This window comes from Hippoglossus hippoglossus, chromosome 8, assembly GCF_009819705.1.
Source record: "Hippoglossus hippoglossus isolate fHipHip1 chromosome 8, fHipHip1.pri, whole genome shotgun sequence".
Classification (NCBI taxonomy): domain Eukaryota; kingdom Metazoa; phylum Chordata; class Actinopteri; order Pleuronectiformes; family Pleuronectidae; genus Hippoglossus; species Hippoglossus hippoglossus.
The window spans coordinates 261,512-278,423 of NC_047158.1; the positions used below are offsets into that span (position 1 = coordinate 261,512).

At 41.5% G+C, this 16,912-nt stretch overlaps 1 protein-coding gene across 3 annotated transcripts in view; it reads left to right on the forward strand.

Annotated features, from left to right (window-relative positions):
* The first annotated feature begins 9,292 nt into the window (after window positions 1-9,292).
* ap2a1 (adaptor related protein complex 2 subunit alpha 1) overlaps window positions 9,293-16,912 on the forward strand; it is an 88,242-nt gene continuing 80,622 nt past the window's right edge. For 2 of the 3 annotated variants that reach the window (XM_034594504.1, XM_034594505.1), the window contains exon 1: window positions 9,293-10,143. In XM_034594504.1, the coding sequence (XP_034450395.1) occupies window positions 10,077-10,143 (67 nt within the window). In that variant the 5' untranslated portion in view covers window positions 9,293-10,076. The remainder of the gene's footprint in view (window positions 10,144-16,912) is intronic. The other variant, XM_034594503.1, reaches the window with a different exon arrangement.

Sequence of the window (16,912 nt, forward strand, 5' to 3'; positions counted from 1 at the left end):
CCAATGCCGATCAGAGTATCCTTAATTTTTTTGGATGATCAAGAAACCCCGCCTCCTCAACTTTTGTACTGTCAGTTATAGTTACACAAAAACTACCATTAAAAACTGTCAGCAGATGCCTCGGGTTTTGTTTGACCTAAAATGAATGTCTTTGAAAAAAGAGAATATCACACAGGGTTATGTTTGTGTAAATGTGGAGGTCCTTTTTCAATGTGAGGATCAGTACAAACTCAGAAGTTAAACTGCATACACACCTGAGGCTTCCTGATCTCACCCCAGGAATGTGTTCTTGTGTGCATTTGGTCAGCCAGCACTGACTGAATGCCAGTTATTTAGTACGAAACATCAAAATAGACTGAAGTAGTTAATTGTGGATCCTTTTTGGCTGGAGCTGTCAGCAGTGGCATTGCCACCAGTCCACCCATTCTATAGGGTAGGCCTGGAGGATATATCTAAGATTTATTGTCATCGTGATAACATGTGCAATATACATATAGAAAGACTTCTTGAACTGCGATAAATGATGTTCTATGTGCCATGCCTTCACGCTCTACATGTCAATATATTTGCCAGAATCAGATGGAGCCCTGCTTCCCTAGATAACAAATTAAAGATATTCAGATCATTGACATGTTTTTCCAAAAAGAGAATAGAGAGAACAGAGAATTGTGAGGCAGCTCTGTCAAATCGTATGCCTCCTCCCGACAAAATGTTACTGTGGAAACTTCTAGTTATGTTTGTCTCAGGTCAAATTCATATGAGAGGTTGATTATATAAATAATTGCGTAGCTTACATATGATAGGCCCAGAACCTTAGGGAAAAGTAACTACGGACACACACTGACTCCGCTGCGCGCTCTCTCTCTCTCTCTCTCTCTCTCTCTCTCTCTCTCTCTCTTTCTCTCTCTCTCTCTCTCTCTCTCCTCTCTCTCTCTCTCTCTGTCTGACTTGGCTGACGTCTACGACTCGCTACAGTTTAAATGTTGATTTGTTTGAATTGACGCCACAATATCAATACTGATTCATCACATAATGATCAATACATTTCTTAATGAGTTCAATCTTCAGGGCAGCGCTAGCATTCATCAGCCGTCCCTCTCTCTTTCCCCTCTCTCTCACTCGCTCTCACATCAAACGCATGTAACTCAGACTGGGTAAAAACAACTGACGTTGTAAACTTAGGGTGTATTGAGGAGATGTCGGGGCGCGCTCATTTGGCTTGATGCGGTTGGCGCAGTGGCGAATGATTGTGGCACAGAGAGGAGCAGTAAATTACAGACAGTGAAAACTGTAAAAAATAAAATAAAAGAACTTCACGGTCCAAACATGTATGAAAAGACCCCAAATTAAAACTAAGCGGACTTTGTTGCGCTGATGCCGGGCTGTGCACCATTTCCCTTGGGCTGTGGAGCTGTCCGTGGTCCCGACATCGCAGCCGTCTGGAGACCCAGAGGAGCACCTCTCCGCCTCCAGCTGCCGCCTGCTCCTTGTACATGGCCAAGTACTCCTCCACCATTCATAATCGGCCGTCTCCGTCTGCCGATCAGTCTCTCTGGCTGTGTTGGGCCCCATTTGTGCGCCACTGTGTTAAACGACGGTGCCACCGGGGTCTCCAAACAACAGCTAAAGTCAAACCATTCACTTTCTGGCATCTTTATTGTTAATCAGGAGCAAACATAAATTTAAATGAAACTCAAATTGTCCAGCGGTTTCTTCTGACTTCATGGCAGCTGAGCTCTGGCACAGGTTCTTCCCTCCCATCTCAATCTTTCTCCTTTGTTTTCCTCTGTGTTTCTCAGGTAGCCCTGGAAGCTCTCCTGCCGCCTTTTAAATCCAGGGCGAGTTAATTGGCCAACTAACCAATTAACTCTAGCTGGTTCACCTGGAAGTGCTCTGATGAGCCTCCTCTAGAGCGGCCATTCTTTAACTTTCTTTTGATTGTTGATATGGTTCCGATTTACTACGTGAAATGTCCATGACCTCTTTGCGTTTGAGTTCCTACTTTGCTAATAAATCCAGCCTTTCATTGCACTTTATCCCTCTGTGCGCTATCCACAAGGTTGTCACAAAATTCATACTTTGTAATCTGTACAGAGTCTCAAATGTCTCATTGCCTATGTCTTTGTCTATGTCTTGCCTATTGCTAGATGGAAATCACTGTTGACATTAATGCTGAACACAAATCTGTACACAAAACAACCTTTTTAAGTTGTAATTCTTCTATCCATTTTAATAATGTAGCAATTGCAACCATCTGTACTGTGTAAACTGATAATGATCTGAGGTTCTGCTTTTCCCTGAAACTTTCAAGTCTAGAATACCCAAAACCTGTTCTTCCTGTAATAGGAGCTTTGGATCCATCTGTATATACTGTAAAGGAATCTTAATCTTAAAGGGGACATAGCATGCCCATTTTACCACAAGTTGATATGGTTCCTTGGGGTCTTAATGAAATGTCTGTAACATACTTTGGTCAAAATACCACAAGGATCATTTAAAACAGCACCCTTTTTACCCTGTATAAAACAGCCCTCCACAGAGTGACCTGTTTTGAGTGCCTGTTCCTTTAAATGCTAATGAGCCAGCTCCCCCCTCCCCCCTCTACCCCATGATTTTAAACGATATAAATTACATATTTTATATGATATAAATTATCAAATATGCATCCCATACTTTGTATTCCCCTTCTGTTGTCCTGGAGTTTTAATTTTCCCAATCACATAATTAAATGTCCCCCTCTGCCCATCCACTACAAGCACACAAGCAGACAGACAGAGAGAGAAAGAGAGGCGTGGGGGGGGGGGGCTATGAAGACCATCATTTACCCCCGAACCCCGACATTCAACGGGTACAACAACAAGCGGAGAAAGCAGAATCGCGGGCTGACCTTATATATACAGTCTATGGGGCTGACCAGCGCGGAGAAATGCTCGTCCCGTGTGAACAGCCAGGCGGCTGCGTGCTGGAGAACGGCGCTGCGCTGCCTCGCAGCGGCGCTTCCGCGTCCGGTGTATCCCGGCGTAACGAGTGGGGGGGCTCTGTGTGTGACAGTGGTACAGTAGTGCTGAACACTGCGGAAGTCTTCCACACTGCTGGCTGTGTGGCGCTGACACAAATTCCAGCTCACGCATGGGAGAGCGAGCGGTCGCGCCCGAGCAACTGCTGCAGCCTCCCAGTCCCAACGATCCAGACAAATGCCACATGTGAGTGAATCGCGGGTCTGACCAGCGGAGAAATGCTCGTCCCGTGTGGAACAGCCAGGCGGCTGCGCGCTTGGGGAACGGCGCTGCGCTGCCTCGCAGCCTCGCTGCCTCCGGTGTAAACCCGGCATAACGAGGGGGGGGGATAAGGTGGGGGGTGGGCCAAGACCATGTAGGGAGACTTCCAGTGCCTTGTTCTTTTTTCCCTGTTAAAAGGGTTTTTAAGTAGTTTTTCCTTACTCTTGTTGAGGGTTAAGGGCAGAGGATGTCACACCATGTTAAAGCCCTATGAGACAAATTGTGATTTGTGAATATGGGCTATACAAATAAAATTTGATTGATGATTGATTGATTGTTACGACACAAAACCCAGGAAGCTCAATCGAGTCGCTCAAGCATGACGTTTCTGACTTAGAGGAACCATAACAAAACGCGCCAGTGTTTTTTTCCCAGAGTTTTTGGGTTGGTAGACATGCCAGATACCCACATTAACCTGTAGAAGCACTAACAAAGTGGATTTGCATGCTATGTCCCCTTTAAACTCTTGTGGTATAAATCTTTCATATAATGTTGCAAACTATCTTCCACCAAAACTGCAAACCTTTAGTCCCTTACACTTTTTCCAGAATAAGAAATCAGTAGGCACAGAGCCAGGTGTGGTGTTACTGACAATGGTACAGTGGGTATATAGCTTTTCTGACTTAATGCCATGTCTGCTACTTTTACACTGCTCCACGCCAAACACTCACTCTTGGCCCTTTCACTCTTTCAACACGGAGGAAGTACCTTTGTTGTTGGATGTCTATCTTCAGAATCCCCAGTAATTCATAATGAACAGATTCCGTCGAAGATGCAAAGGCATTTCACCCACCTGAACCTGAAGAGCAGACACAGGAATTGTTTTGAAAGCACCACATCAAGTCTCAGAAGCTTGAGCTTGCACATTCTCCAACTTCTTGGATGATGTTTTAGTTGATAAACCATACGCCATCCACTCGACTGGAGTGTGGAACTGTAGATTGGCAGGAAAAACTGATTCAGCATGAACACAGAGTGAGCATTTACCAGTGGTGTGTTCACCTACTTTATGAAGCGTAAGAATGAGCCTTGTATGTCCAATCCTTAGAAGGGTAATGACTTATATTCATAGAGATGTCTTCCTGTATCATTTATGTCCCAGTATTTTTGCCATATGTTTTGTATTTATTATTATTAGATAATAGCTTATGAAAGTTGTGTGTTTTTGTTGAACGCTGTTGCCATGGCAACGCACTGAAAGTTGATGTTTCACATGATCACATTTTTCGAGGGGTTAAACATGCTTGAAAAGTTGCTAAACTAATCACACATGTAGGAAATGACAATCATATACTTCCAATATGGGTCTTGCATACAGATGTGGCAAAATGGCTCGATTGCGCCCCCTACAACATTTCTACGAAGCAGCCCCAAATCGGTTGGTCTATGTTCCATGTCCAGACTTACAAAAATTCCTCTTGGACCCATATTCTAAACCTAACAGAAAGTCGCCCATGTACAATTTTTGCCATTTCCATGCATTGTACTTTAACAAACTCCTTCTAGAAGATTAATCAGACCACCTTCATATTGGGTCAGTATAATCTAAACACCTACAAGATGAAAAGTTGAACACTTCATTAAGGTTTTGTTGAACGGTGTCAGGGTGTGTCACCAAAGGCGCTTTCTTCGGTTCTTCCAACTAAACCATATCTTATCCAATCCGCACCAAACTTCACACAACCAGATCCAGCTGGAATTTGGTCCAAAGACCCTTAAGAGTCTGATGAATACATCTTATGAATGTTGTGCATTTTCATTTAAAGCTCTTGCCGTGGCAATGAGTCGAAAGTTGAACTTACTTTTTACAGCTGATCACATTTTTGGGAGGCTAAACATGCTCCAAAAGTCAAGATACTCATCAAGCACTTCGGAAAAGACAAACATTTACTTCCAATATGGGTCTTGCATATGGTTGTGGCAAAATGTCTCGATAGCGCCCCTAAAAAAAGGCCCCACATTTCACCAACATGTTTGAAAATTTGAAGGTGTATGTACCAAGTCCAGACTTACAAAAAAGCCTCTTGGACCAATACCCTAAACCCAACAGGAATGTGGCCATTTTCAATCTAATGTACAATTTTTGCTCGTTTTTTGCCATTTCCATGCATCGTACTTTAACAATGTTCTCCAACAGGATTCATGTGTAATATAAACACCTCAAGATAAAGGTTCTTCTCTTTATAAGATTTTGTTAAACAGTGTGTCTGTGGCGTGACATCAAAGTTTAATGTTTAGCCTTGAAACAGGAAGTTCTTTCAACTTGACTATATATGGTCCAAATTGCGCCAAACTTCAAAAGACCAGATTCAGCTGAAATTTGGTCCAAAGACCCTTAAGAGTGTGATGAAGACATCTTGTGAATGTAGTCTACTTATGTTGAACTTTGTTGCCATGGCAACATGGTGACTGTTGATGTTTATTTTTTCCAGTTGATGTGGTAAAATAGCTCAATAGCGCCCCCTAACAAATTTCAACGAAGCAGCCCCTTCGGCACGTTTCACCGACAAGTATGAAAATCGGTAGGTATATGTATCATCGCCAGACTAACAAAAAAGTGTATTGGACTCATTAGCTAAAGTGAACAGGAAGTTGGCGATGTTGATTGTAACTTAAATGTTTGCTTGGTTTTTGCTATTTGCAGGTATTCTATTGTAATGAACTCCTCCTACAGAATAATCATATCAACTTCATTTGGGTAGTGCAAAGAAAAGATATTGAAGATGTTTGTAGCATACAGTAATATGTGTTTTTTAAGTTTTGCTTTGAAATAGGAAGTTGTAATTTGAGTGTACATGCTTAAATTGCCCAAACTTCAAATGCTGAATGTTTCATTCATAAAAGTTGTGCTAATTGTAAGTTTTCATTCAACAGCATGCCAGTGGCCATATCGCGATGAAACAGGAAGTTCCACTAATTTGACTATACTTTGTCCAATCTGCACAAGATTTAACATATTTGATGACCTGGCATGACCACATTTACATGTCAAAACTGAACATAATCATAGCACCACCGACTAGCAACAGGGTGCAGGCCTCAACAGGATGTGAGATGTGATTTAAACTAATGCACTGTCCTAAACGCAGAGCAAAATACCAAGCTGTGTCAACCAACCTCCAGCAACTACACCGCAGCTGCAACACACCCTGATGAGGGATGGGGGACTGCGAGGGGCCACCATTTCCTACCAAACCAAAACTTACGTACTTGTGTAACCCAGTATGATAACATGAGTTTTACTCTTCTAATTCTTAATGACACCCCCATTTGCATGGTAGCTACTAGAGTCGTTATAAATGCTCTGCTTCAAGCTATCAGTATCACAATGACACAAATAGGACACAAAAGCATGATTCAACATGCTCACAGGTATGTACAAAGGCTTTACTGGTTCAGGCAGGGTTCAGAAAGATTGGCAGGTGTGTGTTTTTAGGCAGATTTAGTGAAGAGGTAAAATGTGTGTATAGAGTGAGCGATATAAACTCCCAGGCGATAAGGCACTAAGACACAGACACAAGCTAAGGGCCTCTTCAAGGTCTTTGTGGGGGAGACGACGAGCACAATGAGTCTCAGTGACTCTGAAGTCCGGACCTTTCAGAGACCGATACAGGGATAGTATATCGTGTGGTTACACATGGTATGCTTTAGCAGAGCTAATGTTTAGTGTGGTTAATATATAGTATGCGTCTAATGGGTATAATAAAAGGGTATAATTTTCCATTACAGTACACAAAAGGCAGTCCAAGTAATCATGCAGGATGCAAAAATCCGCTAGGCAAACTTAGGTCAAAAAGTTCTGACAACTGGTCGTAACACAAGGGCATACACTGGGAGATAATGCTGGAATACTGACTCTTAGGAAACAGATGATCTGGCACAGAAGTAGGAGAACACAGGGTTTAAATACACAAGGGCGGGGAGACAATAGGACACGAGTGCAACTCATTCACTCACCGTAGCAGGAATCACAGGAGGGCAGGACGGGAGGCACCTGAAACGAGACAGGAGGCTACTACGGCAAAATAAAACAGGAAGACAAAATACAAGAAACATGACGGAGAAAACAAATCATAGGTGTTTCATTTGATCCACCGAAAAAGCATTCTCCAGCCCCACCTGATGGACACAGGAAAACGCTCTAACATCCTTCTTATTGAGTCCCAAGTGAGTGCCTCTTAGTGGGGGGGATGGGGGGTACGCGGCTTTCTCGGCACAGCCTCATCAGTGGGCCCGCACAGTGAAATAGATGTCATGTGTAACTGAACACATCAACAAAATAACTATATTTACAACATTGATTCGAAGAAACAATTCATAACATAATGGAAAAGTGTGTCAATGTTAAAAGTATTTGTACATAAGAAAATGTCTGTTAGAGATGAACGGAGCAGCATTGACAAATTAATTAAGGAGGTAATGTCAGTAATGGTAGAATATGTGAGTAGGTGTATTGTATGACATGCAGTCTTGTTGTAATCATAGTCCACGATCAGCTGCCACTACGATCATCTGCCACCACAATCAGACACCACCACGATATCACAATAAAAAAATGGCTGGGCCTGTAATCAGATTTAGAATGAACTACAAGATGTGTGGCTCTTTTCATGAGCCTGACATCATATTTATGTTGTGCCCACCAACTGGGCAGCACCTCAGACAGTTCACCCATATGTATTGATGGTGTCCGTGAAAGCATGGGTTATTTACTGTAACGCACTTTATTCCTGCCCAAGCCAAAATTCTGTTAGCCAGTTACAGTTAGTCCAAAACTCTGCAGCCGGATTACTCACTAAGACCTCTTATCACCCTCTCATGTCTCTACATTGGCTTCCGGTTAAATTTAGAATACAATTCAAGATCCTCAACTATAAGGCTTTGAGTGGTCTTGCTCCAGGGTATATTGACGAATTACTAATTCCTTATACCTCTGCTTGGCACCTCAGATCATCTGAACAAGGCCTGCAAGCGGTACCACGTTCAAGACTTACTCATGGGACAAGCTTGTGTGAGGGGTGTCAGGAAGAGGAATTGTCGGAGCATGTGGGCATTGTCGGAGATAATGAGGAATAGCCTGAGGGAATAATGGTTGCAGGATCTCACAATAAAAGGAATACTAAGTACGGAGGAAAGAAAACAGGTGAGGGTACTAATAGCATTCTAAGGGATACAGGGTTTTTTCAAAGGGTATGATGGTAAATAGGAATAGATGTTAGAATGTTAGAATTATAGGTATTTTATAGTAGGAGTAGGGTGTAAAGTGGGATTGTGGATAAAGTAGGTGTTTGTGTGTGTGTGTGTGTGTGTGTGTGTGTGTGTTTTAAATAATAATTATAATGGAGGGACTTAGATTGTGTGTCTATTTTCTGACCCACACTCCGGAGCAGAAGGTGGCGGTAATGCACTTACAAGCTGGATGCAAACCGCCTTAAAACAAGAAGAAGAAGAAGAAGAAGAAGAAGAAGAAGAAGGAGGAGGAGGAGAGAGAGAGAGAGAGAGAGAGAGAGAGACAGACAGACAGACAGACAGACAGACAGAGAGAGAGAGAGAGAGAGAGAGAGAGAGAGAGAGAGATTAAGCAGGGACTTTCTGCTGACATTTAAACTTTTATTTATTTTATTTAGTCCGAAGGCTTTCACTGGGACATTTGCTGTCAAACATACACCGCCTCTGAAGAAAATGCGGAGGATATCTGGAGTTGTGGTCACTGAGAAATAATCTTTACAATAAAATGAACTGCCAAGCAGGAAAATAGACAAAGACAGAAAGTAAAGTAAGAGAGACACACACAAGGAAAGAGGCTTCTCATCTCACATCACTATCCCTTAAACAGAATTTCCAGGTATCAGCTGTTCAGCTGATACCTGCAAGCTGAAATATCCTGGGTAAAGAAATATCCTGGGTATCTTACTCGTATTTCGTACAAAGGTCTAAATTCCCAATGTTTATAAACCATAGGAATAAACCATAGGTATAAACCTATAAAATGGCAGCAGAAGCGCTGTCCGCTTGACCAATCAGCGTCGCGCTGCGCTCTTGCCTGTGGAGACGACCGTGCGCGTTCACGGCTGGTTGAGCTGTCACGAGCCTTATTCGAGCCACGGAGCGAGGCTAAAGAATTAGAGCGGACATAACCATACATCTTATCTGCTGCTTAAGAAAGAAAGAAAGAGAGAGAGAGGGGCGAAAGGGCGAAAGGGTAGTACTTCACACGACAACCTTGCCGTTAAGTCTTTCGATCGAGTCATTCCGGTCAACCTGTGATGCATTCCAGCATTTATTTTTGCAAGCTAGCTAGCTAGTGGTTGAGCTAGCGCTACGGTGCCTGAGTCGGAGTAAGTTAACGTTACATTTTCGGACGTATTTTGTATAATACACCTGACTGCGTACACCCGAGATACATCCAAACAGTTGGTAGTTTTGACCTCAGTTATGTAATGCTGTAGATGTCGTGCCTGTCGCTTCTATCCTAGCAAGTACGGATTGAATGAAATAACGTTAGCTTGCCTCAGGCAGCTGAAACGAACCAGTTAACAAGGATAACGTTGAATTAAACTACTGCTGACTGATCCACCACCATCTAGCTAATAAAGCACACGCTATCCGAACTAGCCAATCACAGGCACACCGCTGGGTAGATCCCCCCAAATAGTAGCGAACGACCGGAATCGTGAAGAAGCTAAATCCCACCAAACGTCAAGTTGGCCATCTTCCACTCCTGTTCAGTGTGACAGGCTGACCAGCGTCAGGTCGTTTTTTCGGATAAGGCCGGAGTGAGGACAGGAACTTGTGAACATGCCGGCTGTGTCGAAAGGAGATGGAATGCGCGGATTAGCCGTTTTCATTTCGGACATTAGAAACTGTAAGTATATTTTTCTTTTATTGCAATTGCAAATGTGTGCCTCGTAAAACCAGTATTATTAGTTGATCTTCTACCGATCTGGGGCGGGTTACTCAAGAATGTGGGTATACAATCCAATATAATTCAGTATGTTGCAATCGTCATGATTGTTTTACCATAATAAATAAAAACAACTTAACAACAATTGAGAAAATAATGGTTCACTCCACAACCGAAATGCAATCTTGCAACTGACTTAGCATACTAAATGGCATGAAGACAAGGAATTTTGCATGCAACTAGGGGTTGAGTGTTTACTAACTCTACCAGAAATGCTGAGTTAATGTCAACCAAGACAGTTAAAAGAGCCCATTTATCTTCAACAGCACAATAGTCCACCTGTCTAATATATTATCTGAAGTTGTGGATTAAACCTCACCCAATGTTTTGCTCTCCATGGCTGGTGCCAGGTACTTGGCCTCAGTCATGGTACACTCCCAGCTTTTAGATATATTTTGTGTTTGACAAGGTTTTTCCTCAGGTTAGACATGTTGAGCTGCCCAGTCATGCATTTTGCATTCAATTTTGTGGTGTGTGTTGTCTGTGTTGACTTTTGGCAAGTGTAACCACACTTGCAACTGCTTTTAGCCCTGAAACAAAGTGGTATTGGATATATATTTATTTTTAAAATTGTATTTCTACAAGCCATTTCTCTTGGATTTTATTCCGTCACTTTTCATTGCAGTTTGGGTAACAGGTGAGAGGCAGCAATGGCCACCTCTTGGCCGGGTCTTTGCTACTCAAGGTTTTATTCACCGGAAAAGCTTTGAACATTATTGCCTTGAATTGTTTATAAGTTTTATGTACAAGTATTTAGAGTATTAAAGGTCCTTATTAAAGCAAAAATCCTGGATCCATCCCCTTAAACTAGTCTAGGGCTGCAACTAATGGTTATTTTGATAATCAATTAATGTATCGATCATTTTTTTTTCATGGATTATTATTTTGATAAAAAAAATACTTTTACCCTTTCCAGCAGTTTATTAGAAAATAAACTTAATCTTCTTGTACAATGCTTTTTCTAAATGTATTACAGACATCTGCAATTTAATTATGATGGTAATTCTAGTTTCATATAACTACAATTTTAAGTCAGACTAGTCATTATTAGGGTTGGGTATCGTTTCAATTTGGTCGATTCCAATTCTGCTTTTCGATTCCAGTTCTAATCGGTAAAAGAATTTTAGATAACAAAAATGTCTTTATTGGACTGGACCAATGCACAGTAGCTCTGCTTCATGTTACACCAGGGCAGCAGTGGTAACGCATTGTGGTAGACGGGCAACATTACAAAAGAAAACCCACACAACTCATTTCAGACTTATCAGACATGCTCAATGTCTTTAACCCAACTGTGTAAATTAGTAGTTACTGAGATGGAGGCAATGTTGAAACTTTTTGCCTTGAAAATACTGGTGTTTAAATTAACCAAACAACACATGAAGAAAATGTTCTGATTGTTCCTGTAAACGAATGTTACATCAATAATTGTCAACTTTAAGATCTGTGATGAATATTAATCTCTCATATATTCCATAACAACACAGTGGAAATCAGTAGCAGTTGAACCATTTGTGGATAATAGGTTTTGAGCCACTTGTTGTACATCTTATTTATAGGAAACCTACTGACGTTCAAGTCGTGTTAGTCAGCTTTCCATTGAATGCCAGCAAAAACGGTGTGTCGTTGCCGTCGTGGCTGGTTCTCCCTAGCTCTAGTGGAGGTGTTAGCGAGGTGCTACTAGTGCTAGCTGAAGATGACACACTTGGGCTCGGAGACCGCAGGACATTAAACACTGTACAGTCTTTCAGACTGCTATCGCGGCTCATCTTAGCCACGTTAGCAATGCTTGCTAGGTAATTGAACAGAATTGTAGATATCTATAATGAGAAACCACACACAAGAATAGGCGAAGTAATTTGAATCTTACTATGTAATTGCAAATCTCTGTCCCTCTCCTCACTTAATGGGGGAAGGGACAGTCGTTAAAGAACATTTTACATTAAAGCCTCAAAGAACTTGTTAAAGCTGATTTCACATGACACAGCAGCACAACATCACTGCAGTATGAACATAATGTTGTTTACAATCAAAATATAAAGCAAGAAGAAAGAACGGCACAAACATGTTTTCTCTTCAGGTTCATACCGTGGTGATGTTGTGCTGCTGTGCCATTTTATATCAGTTTTGTACATTTTGCAGCTAACGGTCTTATCTAAAGGCTTAATTGTAAAGTGTTCCCACACTTGTGATGACTTGTCCCCACTGTATTGTTAGCGGTGTTTGTGTCTGCCATTTTTCAAATATTTACTCAAGAGATTAGATTGTGTTGTCACGTGAGCTACACAAGGTACAGGATTTGCTGTGCTGTGTATTGTAAAAGACCTGACATCAACGACTAATTATTTGCCAACTGTTTTTGTAATGGATTATGATCGATTAAATCGATCAGTTGTTCCAGCCCTAAACGACTCGTTCAAAAATTAATAGGTTCTTCCTTGGCCCATACCTCACCCCTCCACCAAGATTGAATAAAATCTGGTCATTCATTTTTTTTAATCCACAAAGAGACAAACGCATGGCAATGAAAAGACAAACTCCTTGCCTGAGACTTTTGGCTAGAGCGGCAAGTGCGTTTAGATGCTGAGGTTGGTTCACTAAGCTCAATTGCTAATAATCATCAGCAAGTCAGTGTATAAAACTTTACAGATAAAAGTTACAGCTTCTCATTTTTCTGAGCACAGCTGTTGTTAAATATTGAGCGTTGTAAGCAGTGTGTTATATCAGTGACAATATTAAATTAATGTTAAATATAATATTATATTAAGCCATTTTCATATTTCTGGTTGGGAGGTATATTTTAACAAAGTACGAATACTTTGTTACTATATTTAAGTCGATTTGTTTTTTTAAGGTATCTGTATTTTTTTTACCTTTACCCCAACATTATAATATCTGAACATGCACAACATACATACCAATGGCTTAAAAGACATATCAAGACTAAACAGCCAAGATATGGAGACTCAACTGTTGAAAACATTGGATACATTTCCTATCCTATTGGATACAATTTTTTTTGGAAGTAAGTGTAGTTTAAGTTTTCAAACTACATGATGTGACGTGAGTCTCAATTTCCTTTGCAGCCGCTAGAAATGGCCTCCAGAATAGCGTCTGCTGAAGTAATAGCAAATGATGACCAATTACAGTTTGACTATAATGTTATTTTAGTACCTGGATATTCTGACTTTCTGAAAAGACTGCCATTGAGTGCTGCCATGGGTGCTGCTGAGGCATCTCTTCCTCGTGTTTGTTTTTTAATGTGTTTAAACAAGTTTGTGCTTCTTCTTCTCTGCAGGGAAGCATGGGAACCATACTGTGCAACAGTATGTAAGAATGTTCTCAATAGTACAGCGGTAGAAATTGATCAGCAGTTTGGGGGAGTTATTGCACCTTATGGTCCTCAGGAAGAACAGGTGTTGTTAAGCTTTCTTTCCTGACCAAGTGTGCGGTGTTCAGTCTTTGTTATTCCTTAAATCAATAATGAGTTTCTTGATATTTTTGGTGTTGAGGATCAAGACCATGGAACACCATGCACTGTTGTGCTCGGAACCTAATAATGTGTGTGCGTGTGTGTGCGTGCGTGCGCGTGCGCGCGCGTGCGTGTGCGCGTGCGCGTGCGCGTGCGCGCTTCAATAAAGTCTGTGTTGAGAGTGGGTGCATTCAAGTGTGGTGTGTAGGATGAGAGAGATGTTGGAGGAACTCAAAATTACAAGTGTGCTGGCGAGCCGTGAGATGGGGAGTTCTGTACCTGGCTCTCGAAGACCGCCTCCTTTGTCGGCCAGCAAGACGGCAAAGACAAAAGCTAGACTGTCTGGTCTTTCCATGATCAGAGTGACCAGCTGGTTCTGCCCCCATTGCACTTACCTAGTAACAGAGTTCAATTTTTTTGGCATTTTTTTATATTTATGCCGTGGTTGATTTGAAGCATAATACTCTGATGCATTGGACATCTGGTCGCCTGTCATCGCCATTACTTCTTTGCAAATCGGTTCGTCACTGAAGCACAATAAATGCTGGGATAGGTTGGGTCAAGAAGGTGCCACCGGTTGGAGCCTTCATTTCTCAAGAATGGAGGGTCTTGGCTACAAAATGTGCAACATCACCACTGTATGCACCTTTACGATCCGAGATAAACCAAGAGAAGATGAAGAAGTCCCCTTCACTCATGACTCGTGGAACATGCTTTCTCTTTAGGTGCATTTTGCAGTGATTTGCTGCTGTGACACGCGAGATCAGCATTGCACATTTTGCGGCTAATGGTCTTCTTTGAAGGCTTCTATGAAGTGATCCCACAACGTGGGTTGTAGTTCTTGGCAGTATACCGTTTTTTACCGAAGACCGGTGTTTATTTATCGTATGATATGAATGTTAATATACCGCAAAACCAATGAATAGCTTAAACAATGTTTAGAACATGGTGATGCAGAGCGCTGTTTGAGAGGGGGCCCTTTTCACTGCGGCACAGTGCTAGAAGTATTAGGTCTTCAGCTGACAGGTTGGAGTATAAAGTTTCAGAAAATGAAGCTATAGACCATGATGACACATTCGAAGAAATTGTGCCGAATAGAAGAGCTGTATCTGTTGTTTGGAGGTTTTTCGGTTTTAAAAAGTCTCACCTGGACCAAACAACTATTTACTGCAAATGTTGTCGAGCTTAAGTTGTTGCAGGAGGAGGCAACACTAGCAATTCACTCTGCCACCTAAACCGAAAGCATGTCTTGGAATACTGTACCAAGAATGTAAGAGATTACGATCGGCTTCCACAACATCAAGAAACGCTGGTGAAAAAGTAAAATCAAAGCCGAGTCAGATGTCGCTTGAAGACGCTTTGCTCTAGGGACTGCCTACGAGAAGAAAAGCAAACAGTGAAGGGAGCCATACCTAAGCCTAACAGTTAATTTCATGAATGAGGACTGGGAATTGCACAACATTGTCTTAAAACAACGTATTTCCCTGAAATTCACACCGGCAAATTCCTCGCACCAGGCTTGCGAGAGGCACTTGATTCCTGGGGGCTGGCAGAGGAGAGGCAGGTGGCCATCACAACAGACAGTGGGGCCAACATCAAGAAGACTGTCGAGCTGAATAATTGGACACAGGATTCATCTTGCCATAGGTAATTAATAACCATTTCAAATAATATTAATAATAAATATATAATGGTTTGTGTGTGTCTTCTCAGTTTGCTGTTTTCTCTGTTATTAGTATTATCAATATTATTATAATTATGCGTTATATGTCATGACGTGGTATCTACTTTAAACTTATTTTGTGTGGGTCTATGGGAATAATTTGTGGATGGGTTAGTAAATTAGTCTTTTGGGGCTATCCATTAATGCATTCCTTGTAATTAACATTTGGATTAGCAGGATAATGTTTATGTAAAAGAAAAATTGAAATTAATATTATTGTTTGTTGTTTTTTACAGAGAGAAGTGTAAAAGATAGTAGCATACAACGTGCAGTTGGTGTGTGCAAAAAATTGTTGCTGCCTTCTCATACTCCTGGAAAAAGAAGAGGGACCTGGCCCTTGCTCAGGCTGAACTGGGCCTGCCAAAAAGCACCAGCGCACAACTGAGACATTAAGTCAAAATACGTTGTTTTTAAAAGGAAACAGTGATCAAATTGTTGACAATGTAGATTGCAAAGTTTGCACAATAAAAACGTTATATATTTTGACTGCAACTGTTGCATGAATTCTGATTCTTTCACCACATAAGACTCTTGAGTGCCACCTCCTTGTAAACCTTATCATTTTGTGGGGCTAAGCAAAGCCTGTATAAATATGTTTGTTGTGCATTGAAGAGCTTTTCTACACTATACACTCCTCCTGACAATAGAAAAGGCCAGGGGTCTCATTTATAAAACAGTGCGTGGGATTCATACTAAAAGTGGACGTGCGCACAAAAGCCGGAAATGGCGTACGCAAAAGAAAATTCCGATTTATAAAACCATGCGTACGCACACTTGAACGCAATGTTCACTAAATAAATCACAGTCCATCTGGAAACGTTCGTACGTGGATCTGCCTCCAAGTCCGCCCACCACCAGTCCACTTTCAACCATAAATGGTCAATGCAAAGCACCTCATGAATATTAAATTGTGCTGCTGACCATTGGGTTTCCACCGTGAGTCATGACATTGTCACGGCATCAAGCGATGAGAAGAGGAAGCGAAAATTTCTGACACTGACACCAAGGTGATTGTTAGTGAGGTGGAGGTGAAGAGCTAATAAAGAAAATACACCGATACTCTGCTGCTGCTGTGGATAACACAATGTGAGAGAGTGAGTACGATAGAAAGAATAGAGCCTGAAATGAAAAAAGATCCAATTCAAAGGTGGAGGCAAAAAAAAACAACAACTCAGAATGTGAGGGAACTTGTTTTATTGTCTGTTTGTATTTTAATCATCCAAAACTGCAGGATTATTAAATTCAGAGAAAGCTTTGATGTCCCGGATCTATAGAATTTAACAGAATTATTATTATATGTTGTGTTTGTACTGGGATGGTTCGGTTCCGTTGGTCGATCTGTGTGATACTGGACTCAGTTCAGCACAAAGATCACAGATCAATAGAATCTATATCAGCTGATCAGACATCGCTGAACCCTTGTTTCCTTCTCATCCTTCCATTCGCATGCATCCATCACGCAGTATTTATTTATT